General features: G+C 41.7%; 1 protein-coding gene across 1 annotated transcript; it reads left to right on the forward strand.

Moving 5' to 3' along the window:
* The first annotated feature begins 4,524 nt into the window (after positions 1–4,524).
* Positions 4,525–22,816, forward strand: LOC124710479 (5'-deoxynucleotidase HDDC2). Its single transcript, XM_047240928.1, has 4 exons — positions 4,525–4,680; positions 6,616–6,740; positions 6,817–6,985; positions 22,457–22,816. Exons 1-4 carry the CDS (start codon positions 4,621–4,623, stop codon positions 22,688–22,690), a joined length of 588 nt encoding a protein of 195 aa, XP_047096884.1. The 5' UTR covers positions 4,525–4,620; the 3' UTR covers positions 22,691–22,816.

The following is a 22,816-nucleotide window of genomic DNA, read 5'->3' on the forward strand; positions in this document are numbered from 1 at the left end:
GTTGAAGAGATAGGGTGTGTTTGAGATGGCACACAGGTGCGCTCGTTCGCATCAATGAAGAGTGAGAAAGGAAGTTTATTTTTGGGGCCAGTATGCTCATGACATACGTCCACGTTCCAAACATTGCTGCAAGATCAAAGTTCGCCCTGCACAATGAAGTGGTAGTTGAACGGAAATAGGACATGGTTCATTGACTAGGTTAATTGGAGCATATTGTAGGTGAAGGCAGTGGTAGCTTATCACTGTCACTGGTGGTTTGCAAGAAGTTTTGTGTATGTGTGTGTGTCCGTGAGGTATTGGTGAAGTTGATTTTTGTCTGTGTCAGGGTACACCTGGGGCCATTGACGTATTTGTGAGGTTGACGTTTATCTGCCATCCACACTGTAGTACATTGGGACTGCCAGTAGTTACTGGAGACTAAAGACCCATTGTGGGATTTTGTGTCCATTTTGCAGCTGACTGATTCTGCTGTGCAGGAGAAACCATTAGAGACCATTGCCACGATCCATGACAGATCTTAGGCACAACACATAGCCAAATGGACTACTAATATTATGCTAATAATATTGTTGACAGCACAACTAAATGTTTTGTTAAAATTTTTCATACAGTTATGTTTTAGAAGTTCGCTACAGGACGATATGCAGCATAAGTTGTAGAAGATACTCACAAGTGATAGAAGAAAGGCCCCAGGAATGCCATGACGACAGTCCTGAAAGAATCCAAGGACAAATTATTCGCGAAAAAGAGAAAATGTGATCAGCTACCATATGATTGTGGACATAGGTAGCAAAAACAATGATGAAGGATTGTTTTTGCAGAGTTCCCTCAGAATCCATTATAATTTTCTAATCTTTTGACTTGAATGCTATTTCTTATCGATGTTTGTGTTAATAATTTTTGTCCAAATAATTATAGGCGTCACAATTGTATCACTTCAATTATGTTGTTACTGTAAATGTTATGCAGATGTGCATTCACACTTGAGTGAGTTCTGTTGCAGATACAGAAGGAGATTCAGAGAGGAACATAGAGATTTGGTGTCCTGTCTTTCTTTTCTTTAAGAATGAGGTTGTTCACGGCGACAATAGTGGGGAAGGAGATGGTGCGTAATCAATTTTGGCCAGCCATTAGTACCATAGTTGAGGGAAAATAGATGAGGTGATGAGATTAAGAGAACTACATGAAAGGAGTAGAGGTATCAAGGTTTTTTCTATAGTGCATGTTCAATAGTGATGTTAGTGGTACTGGTTTAGATAGCACATTTCATATAAGACAAATAGAAGACACGATTGATGCATGTATGCTTTATCCACAAAGAATGTAATTTAGAATTAAGGGCTTGAATGAAGGTACACTATTACCATTAGCATGTTATATCATACCACTTATCACACTTAGCCAAATTAATCATGCAGATGAATGTACAGAAGAGTGAATGTAAGTGATCTCATTTCCAAGAATTTTTTTTTCTTTCTATGTATTTGGTTAGGTTCTACAGACTTTCTTTCCTGTTTTTTTTCTGATGATTTTGCATTTGTCAGTATTCTTGTATCATTTTCACTAACGGTATTCAGTATAGATTAATGAATTCATTAAAGATTTTTGAGTAACAAACTTAATGTAAAATTAATTAATGAAGGCACCCAATGGTAGCACCAGAAATTTTGTTTTTTTGTCAGTTTAATTTGTTTCCAGGTGCCACAGCCATTACAAAGTTCACCTTTGCTTAGTTTATCTTTCTTTGTAAAGTTAGGTGGCGTGGCATTGTCGTCATAAATGCCATTCTTGTTTTATTTTTCCTTGTTTGTAAAGTTCGTTAGTAGATTCACTTGTTCAGATAGGAGGGTGATTGCCTGAAGAGTGTGCATTATGTTTAGTAAGCCATTAGTGGCATGTTGTATAATTCGTTTGTATAAGTTTTACAGATTGTGGAATGCGGTACAAACACTGGCACACACTGTCGAAGGTGGTGGCATGACATGAAGTGAGGCATCAAACTTGAAGGACAGGGCAAGATGGTGATGCCAAATGGCGGCCTGTTTTCGATATTTGGTTTGTGTGTGAAATTCTTCTTACTGCATTTACCTTCCAATTTGATTGCTGGTTGCTGACATTTCTCTTGTATTGCACGCTGATTACATGAGTGGTTAGAGCTTAGCTTCTAGCATTGTAGTTAAATCATCCCACTATGTACGTAATTTACATTTCATACTTAATGTAACTATTTCTCTTTAACATATCTTCCAGTGGGATTATGGGACCTTAGGGCTTAGCTTCTAGCACTGTAGTTAAATCATCCCACTATGTACTTAATTTACATTTCATACTTAATGTAGCTATTTCTCTTTAACATATCTTGCATTGGGATTATGGGACCTTCTTCCACATAGGACAGGCTACCAGTGAGCGTACTCTGGAGTTAGGGATTTTTCCACATCAGTGATCAGTAATCATGAAGATGAAGAGGTCCATGGTTCACAGTTACAATATTCTAGCCAAGACCACCCACAGCTAGCAGGCACTGCAGTACAGTGGACAATGACTTGTCAGCACTCATCTCAGTCGCAACCACACCAAGACCATGAATGCAATGTGCTCCCAAAATTTGGAAACCCTGACAGAGTGAGGGGAGAGAGGTTCATTTCCAATTTATGGTCTCAGCTTGTTCATCATACGCTCTACGTGCTTCACACTCCCATATGCATATATTCTACAATGTAATTTTCTCTTTCCAGGGGAATTTGTTCTGCATTCAGATAACCACTCATGTTTTGACTCATTGTTGAGTAGATTCACAGGAGTTCATGCAACTTGTGATAATCTTTGTAACCATTTTACTATTTCTTGATCTGCTGTGCACTCTGTTCTGATACATATAGTTTCTAAATTTTTTGTTATTATAAAATTTTGTTATGTAGTGTAAATTCGCAGCTTGTGTCCTTTATGTATCTGGGCAACACTTCAACTGTAATCATCCACATCACACTTTTCATGACCGAATTAAGTATTCATTTTTTGTTTTATTATATTATAAAGTTCTTTTTTATCTCACCTTTAATGCATTTAGCTTAATTTCTAAGTTTACTGAATAAATATGAGATTTATTCAGAAAGCGTAGTAATCTCATATTACCAGATCAAACTCTATGAATCCATAACAAATAAAGTAATTTATCCAACTGAGTGCCCAGGTCAACCACCATAAGCAATAGATGAGGTATCTGGTAAGTTCAAGAACTTATTATTTGCTATTTCCAGTGCATGGCAGTTGATTTTTCAAACAGCCTATTTACTTCATGGGGGTAATCTGTCATTTTGTGTGATATGGGATGAAAGGATTAGCATTAAATCTAATTAGCATATCCAAGGAGCACTTGTTGAGCTAGAGGTTGTGATCACAGCCACCCAGCCTCTGGCAAAATACATACTTCAGTTATATTGCACTTGTCTCTCTTACATGTAGCATTCTGTTCCTATTGGATACACGTTTTAGGTGTAGCAGAACCAAGAGTAGAACGATGGGAAAAATGCAAAAAATGCTCCATCTGCGAGCCAAGGAAAAAAGAGAAAGACATATTGTTACAAGGAGCCAATCTGACTTCAAATCTCTACCGAGCGAGGTAGCGCAGTGGCTAACACACTGGACTCGCATTCGGGAGGTCGACGGTTCAGACCCGCGTCCGGCCATCCTGATTTGGGTTTACGTGATTACCCTAAATCTTTCGGGCAAATACAGGAATGGGTACGGCCGACTTCCTTCCCCATACTTCCCTAATCCAAATAGGACCGATGTCCTCGCTGTTTGCTTCCCTCCCCCCAAATGAATCAATCAGTTGAAATCTCTAAAAAAAATTTCAGCGAGTGCCAATAAAATCTCTGAGAAGGAAACAAGACACCTAAAAAGTGCTAGCATAATTTTCATTGTCTGAATGTTTTGAGGGATTTTTTTATGTTTTTATAAGTACATGTGTAATAACCAATAAAAATATACCAAAAAGTAAAATTTGGAGTGCAAGATATTTGAGTTTTGATAGCAGTAAAATCATCAAGCAATATTGTGTTCATTTCGAGAAGTTTTTGTTTAAATACGTTTTTTTTGTAAAAATAAACTTTTTGAATATAAACTGTACTTGAATATATATTTTTTGTGTGGTATTAATGTAACCAGAATCTGAATCGTTCCACTGAAATTGCTGAATGCAGTTTACATGGCTATTTAAATATAGCAGTCACTCACACCGCACCTGGGACAGTGTGTGACCAAAAAATGACCTAGGAAGCTTAAGGTTGAGACACTGAAATGATTGAAACGGTTTAACACTACTTAATATTCACTACAAAATGTGAATCGCAACAAAAGTATTTGACATTGCCATATTTCAGAACCCTCAATTATATATATTATGTGTAGGTGTTTAAGTTTGCACCTTTTTTCCCAATAAGCTGTAATTTAAAAAATCTGCATGAACTATTCTTCGTGGAGGGATGTTCCGTTTATGCATATATTCTTCATTTTTTGCTCGCAGTTACCCACCCTGTTGCAAAAACAGTTGAATAACAGTTGTAAGACTTCGAATGTAAAGTGTTGTGTTTCGGACAATCAAAATTGTAAAGTATAATGTCAAACAGTGATGCCAATAAGATAATCGAATTCCTCGAACTTGTTGGAAGATTGAAGGTTCGTATTCTGTACGCTACATATTCAGATAGTCGTTCTATCGCAGACGATTTACATTATTATGGTTACCAAGTCGTGCAGCCGGCTTACTTTTTGAATGTCTGTGGAAACTGTTCATCCTGTAATCTCGTTCTCTCGTAGTTAGTCATCACGAAAATAATCATCTCAGCAGTGGATATTGTTGACTTGTAGTGGAGTTTCACGAAGTTACAAAATAAATTCGCTATTTTCGTTTGTTTGTACATACAACTCAGAAAGATTTTTTAATTGACAAAAATTTCATTGCATGCCAGTTCCTTGCGTTGTTACGTGAACCTTAACATTCATAGGATTGTTTATATTTGAGTGCCAGGTTCAAAACGAAGTCTTATTGTCATCAGTAAGTATACAATATTGGTTATTGACAAATATACCCGGTTTTCTGTCGTTGTAGGTCCTGTAACAATCTTATATTCTCCCACATAAGCTTGTGATATAAGAAATTTTTTTAACATTTGTATGATGTTTTTATTGGAGATTCCGTCTTTCGTTCTGTTACAACTGTACCTTGTTAGTTGATGATTACATGATGTGTTTTGATTTAATGAATTTTCACTTAACAAGTATTGCATTTGCAACTAATAATGTAGGCCATGTACCATATCTGGTGGTGGTGGTTAGTGTTTAACGTCCCGTCGACAACGAGGTCATTAGAGACGGAGCGCAAGCTCGGGTTAGGGAAGGATTGGGAAGGAAATCGGCCGTGCCCTTTCAAAGGAACCATCCCGGCATTTGCCTGAAACGATTTAGGGAAATCACGGAAAACCTAAATCAGGATGGCCGGAGACGGGATTGAACCGTCGTCCTCCCGAATGCGAGTCCAGTGTGCTAACCACTGCGCCACCTCGCTCGGTACCATATCTGACAGAAGTGTCTGTTGCCAAGCTAATAAAGGATTTATGTCTTAGTAGTCTTCTGTCCTTGACTTAAAATTTACCTGATCTCGATTTTTGGCAATTTCGTTTGTTTTTGTTGTGTGTTTTCTCTGCAAATGCTGTCTAGAGCTACAGTGTTGATCATTCTGCATACACTGTTTAATCTAATAGTACAACACGATCAAAATTAATGCAGGCTGGGCTCAGTGCCTGTTCCAGTTTTCCTGATACAATGAATATGTTGATTTGTTAGATCAGGGTAAATGCTCCATATGGTTCTTCTACAATGCAGCCCCCTATTGTTTGATAGACTGAGCCAGTGCCCTTTCTGAAGGCCTGATTAATATGCTGCTGAAGAAACAATAAATAGTAACAGAAATAAGGAGTTTGAGCGAAGGGAGGGGGATGAGAGCGTATAGTTATCAAAAAAATACAGTTAGAGTGTGGCCATTCCAAAAGGTGTAAAAATTTTCACTTGATAATACTTGCGTGGCCTTCCATCCAGGGGATTATTTCTTGATCTATTTGATTCAGGATAGATTAGAAGTTACAGTTAGTGCAGGTTTTTTCCTTATATATTTATGTGATTCTCTATACTTTTATTGCCAGTATAGCATTACAGAAGGCAGAAATATGAAATAGTGGAACCAAACTCAAAAATGGAAAAAATAATACCCACACATGCTCAGTCGTTACAAAACTTAATTAGAAAGGTGCAAGTTGAAATATAAAAACCAATACCTGTGTAGTACAATAATGGGGAACGCACGAAAAGAAAAATTTAAGAAACCTGTTTTTTTTTTTTTTTTAAAAAGACTACAATTCAGCGTACAGCTTGAATCTGTCAAGCAGTTGTTGCCAAAGTATTCGAAATGAGGCAAGTAATATCTAAGTAACCACATGATTTTTGGTCCTGAAACTTATTCCTACAAGAAATACCAATACGTTCATTTGTTTTACGTTGTAATTTTTAAGAAGCCTGCAGTAAATATAACAAGTACTTAATAAAAATTATTTTCAGCATATACAGAGAACTGGCTGGATTTTAAGACATGTAAATAATCCAGAAAGCATCGCAGGGCACATGTACCGAATGGGAATATTGTCTTTCTTAATTGATGAAAAGGATGGTCTTGATAAAGACAAGTATGTATTAACAGGCAACTTTTTGATTCTCAAGTTGTTAATTTATAGGAAATGTAAGAATCCACTTTTGTTCCAGGTGTATCAAAATGTCTCTTGTGCACGATCTAGGAGAGTGTATTGTCGGTGACTTGACGCCACATTGTGGAATCCCAGCTGCAGAAAAGCATCGTAGAGAGACACTTGCAATGAGGGAGTTGGCCAGTTTAGCAGGAAATGCAGGGACAGAGATGTTCAATCTATATAAGGTTTCCTTCAAAACCCTTAAAATATTAAAGTAACCAACTGTTTATCATTTAAATAATAACAAGTATTTGTTCTTTCCTGACAAGCTGATTTCAATGTAAATCAGTAACTATTTTAATATGGGTAGAGGAAATCTGTAACAGTATTCAGAAGGATGTAAAAGCAGGTGTGCTGCTTCCCAACAGAGGAGAGGAAAGGACTCGAGGGAAAGAGTCTCAAGGCTTATCTAAACAGTAAGTCTCTGTTGTCCAAGGGTCTTGAGTGATTTTTTCTGTATCATTAAGCATCTCCAATTTCTCTTCCCGCAACATCTTCCTCTGTTCTGCAAGAAGTAGGAGAACATGGTTCTCCCTCTCCCCCCTAAATTTTGTTATTACTGTCCTAATTAATATTTATTTTGTCATTGGTGCTGAGAGCTATCTATCTCCTCTTTCCTGTCTTCTGGTGTGTGATTACGAACATGGGCAAGCTGTGTGGAGGGTGAAAGTTTTTACGTAGGTGTACAGGACTTTTCATCATTTTCATTTCTTTTGTTTGTATTACTTCAGTACCAAACTAAGCACTGAAACTTATGTTATTAGCATAGTACACTATTGATTTTGACATACGTTCTCTCATTTACTCTTATATATTACAGACTACTTTTGTAACCATGAGAGAGATGCTCTATCCCTGCAACTTTTTATCCTATAGTAGTTCAGTATGAGTTTTTGGTGATCTGTCTCTGATGACAGTTGTTTTTGTGTGGTGGGATACCATATTGTCCTGAGTTCATTAATTTAAAAACTTTTCAGTTATACTGCATTAGTGAAAAACACCATTATTCATTTTTTCTGTAGAAGCAGATGGAAATGATAATCAGTTAATCTGTTGCTGGAATAGAAAAAGCCGTGCGGGATTAGCCAAGCGGTCTAAGATGCTGCAGTCGTGGACTGTGCGGCTGGTCCCGGTGGAGGCTCGAGTCCTCCCTTGGGCATGGGCATGTGTGTTTGTCCTTAGGAAAAATTAGGTTAAGTAGTGTGTAAGCTTAGGGACTGATGACCTTAGTAGTTAAGTCTCATAAGTAAAAATAATAATAATAATAATAATAATAGATAAAAGACTGCCAAGCAGTCTTTGAAAGCGTTTTTGATGTACGCTGTACAAGAAAATTTTCCGCTAGCTATAATCTTTTAATACTGTCTGTCTCACATAAATAATTCACTACAGAGACAAATGAACTTTGTATTCTGTGTTCTTCCCTCTACTTCTCATTCATAATATTTACCTGCTACTATTGTTAAGTAGTATAAATAAGTGACAATACTGAGGACTCTTATATTTGGAAAATTAGAGTGTGACTCTGTAATCTTCTGATCTTGGTAAGTTGTTCATTAAAATAATTGTCAGTCATGACACTGTAACAGTCTCTGTCTCCCATACTTAACAACACCAAGTCACAAAAGTATATCCATGCACCAGTCACATATTACAGCCTTTATACTGGATATGATCTCCCTACTTAGCATAACTTGTCTGCTTTCTGCAAAGTAGTTTTTACCACCCTTGAGAAATGAAACCGCTGGAAACCTAAAACGCTAACAGCCTCCAGGCTCCTTATAATGTCCTCTAAAGGTTCAGCAAATAAAGTTTTAAGATAAAAGTTCAAACATACGAAGCCCCGCAGGGGGCTCACAGTCCTTTCGCCCCGAGCTATTGCAGCTCATTCTTCATTCCCTAGCTGCATTTCCTTCTCCCTGCCCCCTCCCTGTTGCCACCTCCTTCCCCCCCTCTTGGTGTTCTGCTTTATGTCGACCTGGCTATTCCCCTGGTTTCCTGTATTGGTTGCAATTTTGTTCCTTTTGCCTGTTTTTTCACCCTTTTGGCATTTCAGTCCCCCCTTGAGTTTTGACCTCCAAAATTTTGTGTTTTTAGTGTGAGCCTCCCTAGCATCTACAATGTGGATTCCTGTCCCCCCTCTCTTCCCCACTGTAGCCCCCTTCCACTCTGCTAGGTCACCAGCACATGTAGCCAGTCCACGTGGTGGGGCTATTATGTACACACATGGCTGAGCCTCCTGACAACACAGGGATCACACTACTGATACCTGTGTTGTTCCCTCCCCGTGTATGCCAAGGAGTGGTTGCTTGTCTTCTTGGAGCAGCGGAACTCCCGGCAATGGCTGCTGTGCCAGACAACCCTTGCTGTGGCTGGGTGGTGCCCATGGGGAGAGCCCCTGGTCGGAGTGGGTGGTATCGGGGCGGATGCTTGGTGCTTTAACCGTATCAAGCTGGAAAAATCTGGCCATTCTCGCACGGCCACCTCTTCTAATGGTGAGGAATCCTTAAATGCTGCCTCGTATGACCTGACAGCCTTCCCTTCCCTGGCTACCCCATGGAAGGAGGGCCTGGTGTGCCGTCTTGGGCTGAAACACTTTCCCAGTTACCTCATCTGTACTAGGATGGTTGGGGACACTTTCACCACCACAAAGTCATTGTTTTTTGTGAAAAATATCAAGGACTAGTTTGGTAAAGTGGAGTCTATTAGTAAGATGCGGTCAGGCTCCCTGTTGATCAAAGCTTCTTCTGCCACCCAATCTGCAGCTCTTCGTGCGTATGATCGTCTTGTCAACATCCCAGTGTCTGTCACTTCTCACCAATCTCTGAATATGGTCCAGGGCGTCATTTTTCACAGGTAGGACCTCACCCTGCAAACTGATGAGAAACTCTGGGCCAGTCTGTAGCGGCATGGCGTTAATTTTGTTCGACATATGCAGAAGGGTCGCAAAGGCAACCACACTGATACTTGCGCCTTCATTCTGGCTTTCGAGGGGATACCCTCCCAGAGAAAGTCAAGGTTATGTGCTACAAATGTGACATGAAGCCGTACATCCCTCCACCTATGCGGTGCTTTCGGTGCTTGCGTTTTTGTCATATGTCTTCCCGCTGTACGGCAGACCCTTTGTGTGGTGACTGTGGCCACCCAATCCATGAGGGAAGCCCTTGTATTCTGCCGCCTGTGTGTCAACTGTGCTGACCGCCACTCTCCTCGCTCACCGAATTGCCAAGCTTACAAGAGAGAAAAGAAGGTATAAGAATACAAGTCCCTACATCGCCTGTCTTATGCTGAGGCTCACCAAAAGTATGGGAGACTCCATCCTGTGTCCCTATCTTCAACTTTTGCCTCTGTTACTTGCTTTCCTCCTCCTCCTCCTCCTCCCCCTCCTCCTCCGCCTCCTCCTCCCTCGTCCTTACCCCAGCCCCGCCCCTTTCTCCCCTCCTCCTCCCCTGCAGTTCCAACGACTTCCTGTCACGGAGTCGCTCTCCCTCCCCCTGTGTCCTGCCCTCCTCTGCCTCAGAAAGAGAAGAAGAAAAAACATAAATCCCACAACAAGGTGCCCCCCCCTGTGCCCCTAGAGGTGCCAACTCCCCTCTTGCAACCTGTATCTGACATCTTATTTGTTGATGTCACCCCATCCTCGTCAGTGACAACTACTGACAAAGTGACCTGATCTCCTCCTTGGCTCCTTCATGCCTATCTAGGACTCATGCCACACGATCATGCAGTTTAACTGCAACGGGTACTATTGTCACCTAACGGAAATGCAATATCTTGTATCATCTTATTCTGTGTTCTGTCTTGTTCTCCAAGAAACTCTCATCTGTGATGACCACTCTCCAACTTCCCGTGGTTATTGGGCGTTCTGTCTGAACTGTGCTGGCCTTGGGATAGCATCTGGTGGGGTCTGCACTTTGGTTTGCTCTGATGTCCTTAGTGACTGGATCCCCCTATGTACGACTTTGGAAGTGATAGCGGTTAGAGTGCACATGACTCTGGCTATCACCCTTTGGAATGTCTACCTCCCTCCAGGTCGGCCACTTGCTTATGTTGCACTATCTACCTTAATCCAGCAATTCCCGTTCTCGTTTATCCTCCTTGGGGATTTCAGTGCCCACCATCCACTGTGGGGGAGTGTCACTTCAACGGGTCAGGGTATCCTAATCAACCAACTTATCACGGGCTTCGATTTGTGTCTCCTCAATGATGGTTACCCTACCCACTTCAGTGCCGCTCATGACACCTTCTCTGGTATCGATCTCAGGCTCTCCTCCCCTGCCCTCGTGACTTCCCTACGTTGGTCATCCCATGATGACCTTTGTGACAGTGACCACTTTCCAGTGACTCTGTCGTGGTCCACCTGCCTTTTTATTTCTTTGTTTGTTGTCCTCAATGTCAACGTACAGTGTTGCTACACTGGCTGAAAAATGGGTTGTGTGTTCTGACACTGACTACTGTAAATTATTTATCCAACAGGTGCATGGTTGTTACATAGTACTTTTATTTCACTGTTCACAACCCCCTAATAATACACAATTATAGGTGTATGGCCAGTGCACTATTGTTTAAACTTTCCATAAGCCTCATTAATAGTTTGCAAGCGAAACTCCACATACTGCTACGATAGTTTACTGTTGAACAGCTACGAGCAGTAAGACCTAACCACAAAGTTCACAGTTATTGAAGAATAGTCAGGTATGTATGGAGCAGACACTGTCAATGTTTTTACACATGACCTAATTGTTTAACACTTGTTCCACAGTTAATTTGAAGCATTGTTGTTGTTCTAACCAGCACAGGTTACTCGTCTGTGGACTGACTGTCTTGTGACTAAAAATTGGGCCCTTATATATTATCGCAATAATTGAAAATATGGAAGCGTCCGATCCCACCCGTCTGCTTTGACCCATGACGTCACAAATATGGCGGAAACAAAAACAAACACACACACTTTCCACAGGAAGCCTAATGACACTAACGGGACAAGCACGGGAAATGGTGTGTTTTGGGTGGGGGGCAAACTAAATATAAACAAATTTAGATGCCTTGCGTAGCTACAATGTGTAAGTGAAGATAGCCATGCGTGAATACCCACCCACCTCCCCAGGGGTCGTAACCCCTGCAACCCATAGAAGATAAAGATGCTTCATTAGCTGATTAGTGTTTTTTGTCCTTTTTAAAAAAAAATCTCACGGGATAGAACGAACAGACCAGAAAGATAAATATAATAAACTAAAACAGAAATTGGAGGAAATAGATAATTAAAATAAGTAATAAGTGTTTTTAAATTTTAAAAAAAATCTCAAGAGATAGAACGAACAGATCAGAAAAGTAAATAAATTAAGATAAAACAGAACTGGAGACAGCCACACTCAAACCAAACTCCGCGCCGTCATGACGTCACACACGACAACACCCTTAAGTCACGAGTTAAAGCCGACGCATGGGATCGGACGCTTCTGTCGACCCCAATAATTTGTACTGAAACTGCACATTGTTCGAAGTAAAAGTAAAACTTAACTCATTAAACTAACTGAATACATCGGAAAATTGGTTCTTTTTAACAGTTTCTTCTGCTACGAGGCTTAGGCCAAATTATTTGTTTAAATCGTGAAATTAACAAATATAGTTATGTGAACAATACTTTTTACAAAACTGTTAATTACTTTGGAATTAATGAAGGGCTGGTTTTGCTAACATATTCCTGAACAGAGCCAAATAGATACTTTACGATTACTAGCATTTCGTCTTCCAAATGTTCACAATTATTACAGAATTTATATTTGTTTATATGTCAACAATAGAATTTAAGTTACGAAACAATTACTGATTTCGCCCTGTAATGAAAGATACTTTTACAAATAGTCAAAATAAATTAGAAAATCAATTACATACCTAAAACTAAGCACAAAATTAGATCTGGTGTTGTATTCTTTAAAATTGAGGGTCAACCTTTCTCTTTAATGAAAATGCAGATTATATTCACGTATGTTAATGATAATTAGTTAAAATTAACAAGACGAATTTAAGGAGGCAGATGGCAAAACAAGAGGGGAATTAAAAATATCCCAATTTGCTTCGTCACAACTATCGTTCCCCTGCTGCCGCCAGGCAGACAGGCCCCCACGTTGGCCATTCCGCAGAGCCAATTGGCCTTTAGACATGTCTGCTGTCGACTTTGATAGCTCCCTCTCGAATTCCATTGATGTAGTCGTGCAAGGCATCTCTGCTGCTCTTCTTCATGCTGCTGGCACTGCTGTCCCCCTATCCACAGGGCCCCCTCATCATCGGCCGGTACCATGGTGGACCAAGGATGTCGCAGTCGCTGTTCAGGACTGCCAGTGGGCACTGCAGCAATTTAAGTGACACCCCTCCAGACCAACCTCCTCACTTTTAAACGTCTTCGAGCTAAGGCTCCTTAGCTTATTAAGCGGTGTAAAAAGGAATGTTGGGAGCAGTATGTTTCCTCCCTTGGGGGATTATGCCTCTTTATCACAGGTTTGGTCAGAGCTCCGAAGCATTCTGGGCCACCAGCAAGTCAACTGTCCGGGGCCTGAACCTCCAAAGAACTCTGTGCACTGATCCATTGGTCCTCGCAGAACACCTTGCGATACACTGTGTGATAGCATCGTTGTCCGCTCCGTACCCTCCTACCTTTCTCCATCAGAAACGCAGAGTTGAACAGACCCCCCTCTGTTTCATCCCACATCACATTGAGCCCTATAATGCACCTTTCGCTGAATGGGAATTGGAGCAGGCTCTTAGCTCATCAAGAGACAAAGCCACAGGGCCGGATTCCATTCACAATCAGATGATTCACCACTTGGACGTTCTCCAGAGGCAACGGCTCCTAAGGGTCTTCAATCACATCTGGCTCATGGGTGCTTTCCTGTCACAGTGGCGAGACAGTATAGTTATCCACATCCTTAAGCTCGGGAAAAACTCAACGTCTCTAGACAGCTACCATCCCATTAGCCTTACGAATGTGCTTTGTAAACTGCTTGAAAGGGTGGTCAACTCCAGATTATGTTGGGTACTCGAATCTCGGGGCCCTTTGTCACTGTATCAGTGTGGCTTCTGGGTAGGGCGATTTCCAACTGACCATCTACTCCTATTGGAATCGGCCATCTGACAGACTTTTACTCACTGCCGGCACCTTGTTGCAGTTTTCTTTGACCTAAATAAGGCGTATGATGTGGCTTGGTGCTATCAAATTTTAGTTACAGCCCCTGACTGGGGCTTCCATGGTCCCCTTCAGATTTTTATCCATGTTTTTATCTTACCGGCTCTTCCAGGTTCGAGTTGGCACTTCACTCAGCACCTCTTAGATTCAGGAGGATGGTATCCCATAAGGTTCTGTGCTAAGTGTCACACACTTCCTCATTGCCATAAATAGGCTTGTGACCTCTGTTGGGCCTCTGGTTTCCCCGGCATTGTACGTTGACGATTTTTGCATATGGTGCATCTCTCACTCGGTGGCGTCTGCTGGGTGCCAGCTCAGAGGCTCCATGCGACGGGCCTCTGTGTGGGGCACTGCCCATGGCTTCCAGTTTACCCCTCCAAAACGGGGGTTATGCATTTTTGTCGTCGACCCACAGTACATCCTGATCCAGAACTTTATTTAGACAAGCAGCTCCTCGATGTTGTAGCACAGTCCCGTTTCTTGGGCCTTATGTTTGATAACAAGCTGACATGGCTGCCCCACATTTGCCACCTAAAGACTACATGCATGTGGAAGCTTAATGCTCTCTGCCTCTCGGCCCACACATCTTGGGGTGCAAACCATTCCACTCTTCTCCATCTTTACTGTTCTCTGGTCTTGTCCAGACTTGATTATGTTAGTTGGGTTTATGGTTCAGCAGCTCCTTCAACTTTGAAACTCCTTGACCCTATCTATCGTTGTGGGGTGCGTCTGGCTATTGGTGCCTTTGGCACTAGTCCTGTTGATAGTCTCCTCACAGAAGCAGGGATTCCCCCTATACACATCCGACAGAGCCAACTCCTTGTTTCTTATGCAGTCGCCATTCGCCAATTCCCTGACTATCCTGTGTACCCTGTGCTCTTCGCCAATGAGGGATTTCCCATGGGTGGGATTGCCGGTTGGCATGCGTCTCACTACCCTGTGCCGGGATCTCCATCTGCACTCATTGGACTGCACCCTGTGTCTTTCCTCCCATACCTCTCATTGGACGGTGTCTAGACCACGGATTAGGACTGATCTCTTCCAGGGTCCTAAGGTCTGTTGCTTCTATGGTTTACGGGTGTCTTGTATGTGCCATCTTTGCAGAGTTCCAAGGTGCCACCATCTTTTGCACTGATGGTTCTAAGACTACTGATAAGGTGGGATACGCTTTCACGTCTCCTACCAGCTTCAAGCACCATTTGTTGCCAGGTTCCTGTAGTGTATTTACAGCAGAGCTTCTAGCCATTTACAGGGCCATAATTTTTGTTTCTCATGCCTCCTTCCATAGTGTTTTAATTTTTCTGACTCCATGAGCAGGCTGTCAATCGATGCTACTCTCATCACCCCTTGGTCTCTGCCATCCATGACCTTCTCTCTGCCCTTGAGCGTGCCGCCTGTTCAATCCTCTCTGGGTCCCAAGTCATGTGAGAATCCCAGGGAATGAATTGCTGACCATTTGGCTAGAGAAGCAGATACCCCCATTTCCTTTCACAGTTCCAGCTGTGGATATGCGGATCTACATCAAATCTCTCTTTGCCCAACAGTGGAAAGCCATCTGGAGCGCTACTGCTCATAGTAATTAACTCCGCACAATCAAGGAGTCTACTGCCATTTGGGGCACTTCTTTCCGCCCCTCTTGGAACGAGTTCACTGTTTTATGCCTTTTAGGCATTGGCCATACGTGGCTCACCCATTGTTTCCTCCTACGTAATGACCCACCCCCACAATGTGGTTGTGGTGCCAGACTGATGATATCTCACATATTGGTGGCATGTCCCCTTCTTTCAACCTTCCGTGCTAAGTATAGTCTTCCTGCTTCCTTAAATTTAATATTAGCAGGTGATTCACAGATGGTTGACCTGGTCCTCGGTTTCCTCTGTGAAAGTGGTTTTTATTCCCAGATATAAGGTTCTCCTTTAGTCTTGGAGCAGGGGCGGGTTGGTTGTGGTTGGGACTCCTTTTGCAGCCTTCATGGTCTGTGACCCCATGACGACCCCCCTTTTTTTCCAGTTTTTAGATTTGGTCTCACCTTTTATGCTTTTACTGTGTATGTTTAATGTTCATTCTTTTATAATTTGACTACTCTGACTGAATCCGTCCACCTTTAGCAGACCCTCTTTCTTATGTAACCCACTTCGGAATCGCGGGACTGATGACCTGGCCGTATGGGACCATACTCTCACTCAATTAATCAATCAGTCAAACATACGAAGGTCAGAAAGTCACAAAAAAAAAAAAAGAAAGAAAGAAAAAGAAAAATTCCAGTTTCCATGGTAATTTGAATAAACAGCATAAAATAATTTCTTAAAATTCACATTGTCAAGCTAACTATTAGTTCCCTGATCAAATAAAATATGTTGCTAAATAATGACACCCACATCAGATAATCCAGCATATATTTGGCTGCTGGTCAGTAATTACACAACAGAGCTGACACTCTCAAATCAGTTGTCTCAGTGTTCATTTCACAAGCGTCCACAACAGGCTCTGCAGATTCCTTTAATTCAAAACAACTCTCAAAATTTGGAGAACATTTGAGTTATGTTAGTGAACCAGCAGTGTGGCCGCAAGGTGATTTTGTTTCTCACTCAAGGGCATTCATGTTGATTCATCTCCTCCCCAGTTAATAACCACTAACTGGTAGTTGGTGTTGCAATTGACCCCCCCCCCCCCCCTCCCCCCCCTGCCCACAGTCTAACCAAGGCTGTTGACAAAGGATGTCTCCTAGCTCCTGCATAGTTTGTATCATCTAGAAAACCTCACCGGTGCTCACACTTGCCTCAGTGACCACAGCAGTCCTTTGTAACATAGTTGATGAACATAAAATTCCTCTTTGGATTGAAACACAGGCTTTATAATTACTCCTCCAACAGCATATCCTTCCTGGCTTGGGAAAGATATAGTGCAGTACTGTCACATGCATATTCCTTCTAGATTTTCATGCAATTTGGAGCTCAGTATTAGGAAAAAATAGGCATTGTAGACAACTGAATTCTAGTTCTCTTGTTATTAATCCTTTAAATGACAAGGTAATGATCTATCATTACTCCCAACTGATTGATTGGTATTCTGCTTACTTTCACTTAGCTTACAAAATTTGCTGCTAGATTTGTCAGGGTGCTCAGTATTTCTATTTATGTTTGCATCAATAGCTATCAACTGTTGAGCATTGTTGCAGTGAAATATTGATGATCAATAACTCTGCTATTGCGTTGCTCGTTTGCTGACATCATGCTTTGTAATACTTGTTTACATTTTGTTATTTCATCTGACTTTTTGTGTAGCATTGTTATTTACTGTTTTCCTGCGCTTAAGGTAATGTTTTCAGTTTGTTTATTCCATTCCCTTTTGAAACCCCCACCCCTCAAGGGACTCATCTCTCTTTTGTGAGTTCATTCTTGGCCACCAAGGCTCCCCAGAGTCCTAGCAACACTGCTTACCTTCCCATGCTGCAAGTATCTTCATATTATTCTTTTTTTTACTCTTTATCTTTCCATTGGATGGGGTGTTTGGTGTTGACTGTGTTTATCTGGTTTTTGTTTTGGACATTTGTTTCCTCAGCTCCCGGCCTCCTACAGCTTTTCATTATTTTCTATGTGGTCCCCCTGTTGGTTCTGGCTTGTTACTTCTTTTTAAAATTTTATTTAAGCGCAGAGAAGGTCATCCAATACCATGTGTATTTCACCTTTCTCTCTTTGCAACCATTTTTCTTGCAACAGCACTACACACAAATCCAGTATAGTAGCCATGCCATTTGAGTGTGTGTGTGTGTGGGGGGGGGGGGGGGTCGGGTCATCAAGTACCTCCACAATGGTAGCCCCCTGACCATACAAGGCTTACACTGTTGGTGTCTGAGCTGGAAACACTACACGCAAGCCAAGGAGTAGGTGTCCATAATGGATGGGGCATGGAGACTCCAGGCAGTGGTTTGCTGGTGAGACAACTGTTGCTGTAGCTGTGTGGTGCCTATGGGGAGAGCTCTGGTTCATATTGGTTGGTACCATGATGGAAGATTCCCACATGAAGTGAGTTAAACTTACTTAGGCTGGTGGCCACACCGCCACATCAATCTCTTCTGAAGCTAAGACATATTACAGTGTGGAGAAGCCGGACCCCAGAATGTTCCCTCTCCTGGCTTTGCCATGGGAGGAACATAGGGCTCAGAGACAAGTTGAGAAATACTCCCTCCAATGCTTGGTTTTTCTAGAACAGGCGGGGATTCCTTTTTGTTTACAAAGTCTTTGTTCTTCGTTGAACATCTTAAGGACAGGCAGCGGTTCCAAAAATAAAAAAGTGGCTTCATTTTGTGTAATATGACTTCCTTCCATGCGGCTACAAATGCATGTGATATGGACACATCGTGTTGCAATGCCAGCCCCATCAGTAGGGATTGTGGCTGCTAGTTAAATCAAATTCAAATCGGATTAACACCCCCTTGAGATGAACATCTATTGCCCAATTAGCCTCACGAATGTTCTCTTGAAGTTGCTCGAACATGTGGTGAGCCAACAGCTATGTTGGTACCTTGAGCCTCGGGGTCTTTTGGCTTCGTCCCAGGGTGGTTTTTGTCAAGGCCGTTCTGCTGCTAACAATTTGGAGTCCTCTATTCGGTCAGCTTTTGACTGATGTCAAACTTTTGCAGCTGTCTTCTTTGACTTACAAGGGGCTTATGACTCCACATGGCATCACCACAACCTCGCTGCCCTCAATGATTGGAGTGTGTGTGGCCAACTCTCAATTTTTGTCTCAGACTCTTTGTCTGACCCTACTTTCCAGGTTCAAGTTGGTGCTTCCTACTCTCCCCTTATACAACAGAATGGGGTCCTGCAAGGCTTTATATTGATGGTGACCCTTTTCCTAGTGGCTGTCAATGATCTAGCTGTAGCTGTGGGATCTACAGTGTGCCCCCTCCCGCTATGCTGATGACTTTTGCGTCTATTATTGCTTCTTAACAGTGGGCGTTGCTAAACGCCATTTGCAGTGTGTCATGCGGAACGCCCCATCCTGTGCTCTCACTCATGGCTTCTGGTGTTCCGCTGCCAAGATGTGTCATGCACTTCTGTCGCTGTCATACTGTCCATCCCCAACCAGAAATTTACCTCAAGGACCAAATGCTCAATGTGGTGGTGTCGTATCATTTTTTGGGATTGGGCTAAGCAAATTTGCTGGTCAAATCTTCATACTCTTCACCGTCTCAGTAATAGCAGCAGGCTGCAGACCACTCTACACTTTTGTGACCCTGAAAAGCTTCAATCCTGTCACGTCTTGATTATGAGAGCCTGGCATATGGCTCAGCATTGCGGATGCTGGACCAATAAACCATTGTGAGTCCGACTTGCAACAGGTTCATTTTGGACCAGCCCTGTGAACAGCCTACTCATGGAGGCTGGCGTCCTTCCCCTACAAATCAGGTACCAACAAGTGCTGCTCAACTATGCGGTATATATTCACTGGTGCCTTGAACACCCGAACTGTTGTGTCCTCTTTCCTGGTAGGGAGATCTAGCTTCCTTAACAGAGGCCAAGGTGGCATCACAGTTCGCATACAGAGTCTGTGGTCTGAACTCCACCTTTCCCTACTGTCACTTCTTGTTAGGGAGAAGTCACGTGTGCTCCCAAGGTGTGTATCCCTTCCTCAAATCTACCTTGACCTCTCCTTGAGACCAAAAGACTCAGTAGACTGTATGGTTTTTCACTGCATATTCCTGGATGTTCTTGATGTATTCCGAGGCTCAGACATGATATACACTGATGGCTGTACTACCGACAGACAAACTGGTTTTGCATACTTCAATTGTAAGATGCAGTGAACTACATTCCATACTGAACAAATGCAGTGTATTCACTGCAGAATTGGTGGCCATTGCTAGAGCTCTCACCCACCTTCTTTCTTGCACAGGTGAGTCATTCTTAATTTGCAGTGACTTCTTGAGTCATCTTCAGGCTGTCAACCAGTGCTACCTGTGACACCCATTAATTATGGCTATCCAGAATCTCCCGTATGATCTCCACCAAGCTGTCAGTCAGTTGGTTTGGGATACCAGGGAACGAACATGCTGACTGATTGTCTAAGTTGGCTACCAGAATGCCGACTTTGGATGTGGCAGTACTTTCACCGGATCTTCTGGAGGCCTAAAATGCGGACTGGTGTGCCCTGGTTTCTGTGAATAAGTTGCAAACGATAAAGGAGACTACAACCACATAGCAGTCTTCCCTATGTGCTTCTTGCAGAGAATCTGCTGTCCTCAGTTGGCTTCGCATTGGCCACATTTGGATGACCCACAGCCACATCTTCCAATGTGAGGATCCGCCTCACTATCAGTGTGCTGCCCATCTCTAGGGGCCCCACATCAACTGGATTGCCCTAATTTGGCCACCTCACGGCGATACCTTAAACTTTCTGTCTCCCTACCACTGGCACTAGCAGACGACACTAAAGTGGCTGATTTGGTTTTGAATTTAACTCATGAAAGTGGGTTTTACTCCTTGCTGTAATGTAGGGCACATTAGCCTCATCAGCCTCCTGAGGGATTGGAGAGGTGCCCCATCGCCTGCTCTGTGGTCTGGTGTGGCTCCTACCCTTCCCACATTTTTAATCTTCTCAGTCTTTTACATTTGTTATTTCTTGCCAGACTCACTGTCATTGTTCTCTTTGCTGAGATTTTATCTGTTTTGTGTAGCTAGTCTCCATGTGGTAACAGAGGGTGTGGAAGCATCAGTCAGGTGCAGAGGGTGTGTCTCCGGTTGCATATGTCCCGGGGACCTCCAGCTGCTTTGTGGGTGGGGCAACTCTCCCATCTTCACCCATTTACACCTCTCTCACTTCTCCGGGCTTCTGTCTCATGACTTTCTTGATTCTCGTATACAGTGGAGTCCATTGGGATTTGTTCTGTGTCCCTCCTCTCTGGGGCTGTTGCTGGCTTGACACACACAGAATCTCGTAGTTTGGCCCCTTTAACCCAACCATCCATCCATCCATCTCTCTTGCAAATTATTTATTAGAAATGTGTCCAACAATGCCATTTGTGAGTTACTGGAAAATATTAATGATACAGATTATTTTAGTGAAAGTAGCAGCAGTTCAGAAAGTGACAGTGATGTTCTTGCTGGTATATTGATTGAAAATGAAGACAGGATGAAAAATACATACTACACTGAAGCACTACAGCTGCTACCACATCCTCCTCATGACGTGCATGGACCAAAGCATATGCCACCAGTGGGCTCTACTGCAGTCGAATATTTCAAATTATGTTTCACTGCAGTGTTACTTCAGCTATTTGTCACCAAGACAAATCACTCAGCTAAGTAATTTATATTCTGTAAACATGCCCCTACTTTGTCTAGCCCATATAAAAAGGGAAGGATGTCACAATAGCTGACGTAAGAGGATTTACAGCTTGCTTACTGAATATGAGTTTTAACAAAAGGCCTAACTTCATTTTTGTATTGGAGACCAAACCTTGGAAATGGCATGGACGGTTTTCCATCTAAGGCATTTCCAAGGTTTGGTAAAATGTATTCTGCTCCAAAACACAATTGGTAGGTGAAACCCAAGTGCAGAGTGCAACTTAGTGTGCAGGTATTATAATCATTATCTCTGTAAATTATAGTAAAATTTCAATATTTTTTATGTCATTTAACTCAGAAATGCGTGTAGATTTTATGGATGTTAGTGTGCTTTCTTCAAATCAATTGTAATGTTAATTATATGGAAACAAAATCAAATTTATACTACTTTTTAAAATACTTTTTATTTCACCGCTTATAAACAATTCAAAGTGAAAAAAATTTTACAGTCTGGGTACACCATAGTAAACCACATACTTTTATGGGTAAGTGGTATTTTTTTCTTATTTTTAAATTGAATGCAGCACGATATATATGGCAGCTTAAATAAGTATAATAAAGTATGACATTGACTGCAAAAGGGTTAATGGTTCTTAATCAGGTTGTAAATCGTTCCGGTTGCGATGAATCCTCTTTCAGTAGTGTAGGTGATTTTCATTCCATTTGTTTAGAACTAGTGACTTTCATACCTGTTCCACATTCTTATCATCATAAATCATATGCAGATCACCGCTCAGCATATTTGCTCACATTTTGGCTTTACATTTCCAAGATTATGTTGTTTTTTGTTTTTATCCATGGAAAATAAAATGAAATAATGTCATTTAAAGTATATTTAAACTCTCTCTCTCTCTCTCTCTCTCTCTCTCTCTCTCTCTCTCTCTCTCTCTCTCTCTCTGTGTGTGTGTGTGTGTGTGTGTGTGTGTGTGTGTGTGTGTGTGTGTGTGTGAATCTGCAAACGTTCTCTTTCACACGGGGTGAAATTATCTTCAGTAGAGGTTGTCATGTTTGTAAAGTACCAACAAAAAATTCAGTTAATGTTAAGGATAGTGTAGATTTTAATTATAAGATTTAATTTCTACCCAGCTGTCATTATAATTTTTGAATTGTTCATAATGTTTTAGGAATATGAAGAGCAAAAGACACCAGAAGCAAAGTTTGTAAAAGAGTTAGATAGGTTTGACATGGTTCTCCAAGCTTTTGAATATGAAAAATCTGAAAAACGACCACATGGCCTACAAGACTTTTTTGATTCAACAGAAGACAAATTTAGCCATCCAAAGGTGCTAACATTAGTAGATGAACTCAAAAAACAGAGATCCGTCTTCGAAACATTATATCAACAAACAGATAAATAGTGTTATTTTAGGCATTACCAAATTGTACGTACATGTATCATTTGTGAAGAATACACTAAAATAAATACATTCTAAAGAAGTTGTGTAAATAATTTTTATCTCGTAAAATAAATACATTTTAAAGGA

The sequence above is a fragment of the Schistocerca piceifrons genome, chromosome 1 (genome assembly GCF_021461385.2).
Source record: "Schistocerca piceifrons isolate TAMUIC-IGC-003096 chromosome 1, iqSchPice1.1, whole genome shotgun sequence".
NCBI classification, from domain to species: Eukaryota; Metazoa; Arthropoda; class Insecta; order Orthoptera; family Acrididae; genus Schistocerca; species Schistocerca piceifrons.

Bases quoted from the DNA above. Each gene is read 5' to 3' on its own strand.
- LOC124710479 (XM_047240928.1), top strand. From the start codon at position 4,621: ATGTCAAACAGTGATGCCAATAAGATAATCGAATTCCTCGAACTTGTT. The intron at 4,681-6,615 runs GTTCGTATTCTG...AATTATTTTCAG, and splicing joins AACTTGTTGGAAGATTGAAG to CATATACAGAGAACTGGCTG. The intron at 6,986-22,456 runs GTTTCCTTCAAA...ATAATGTTTTAG, and splicing joins AGATGTTCAATCTATATAAG to GAATATGAAGAGCAAAAGAC.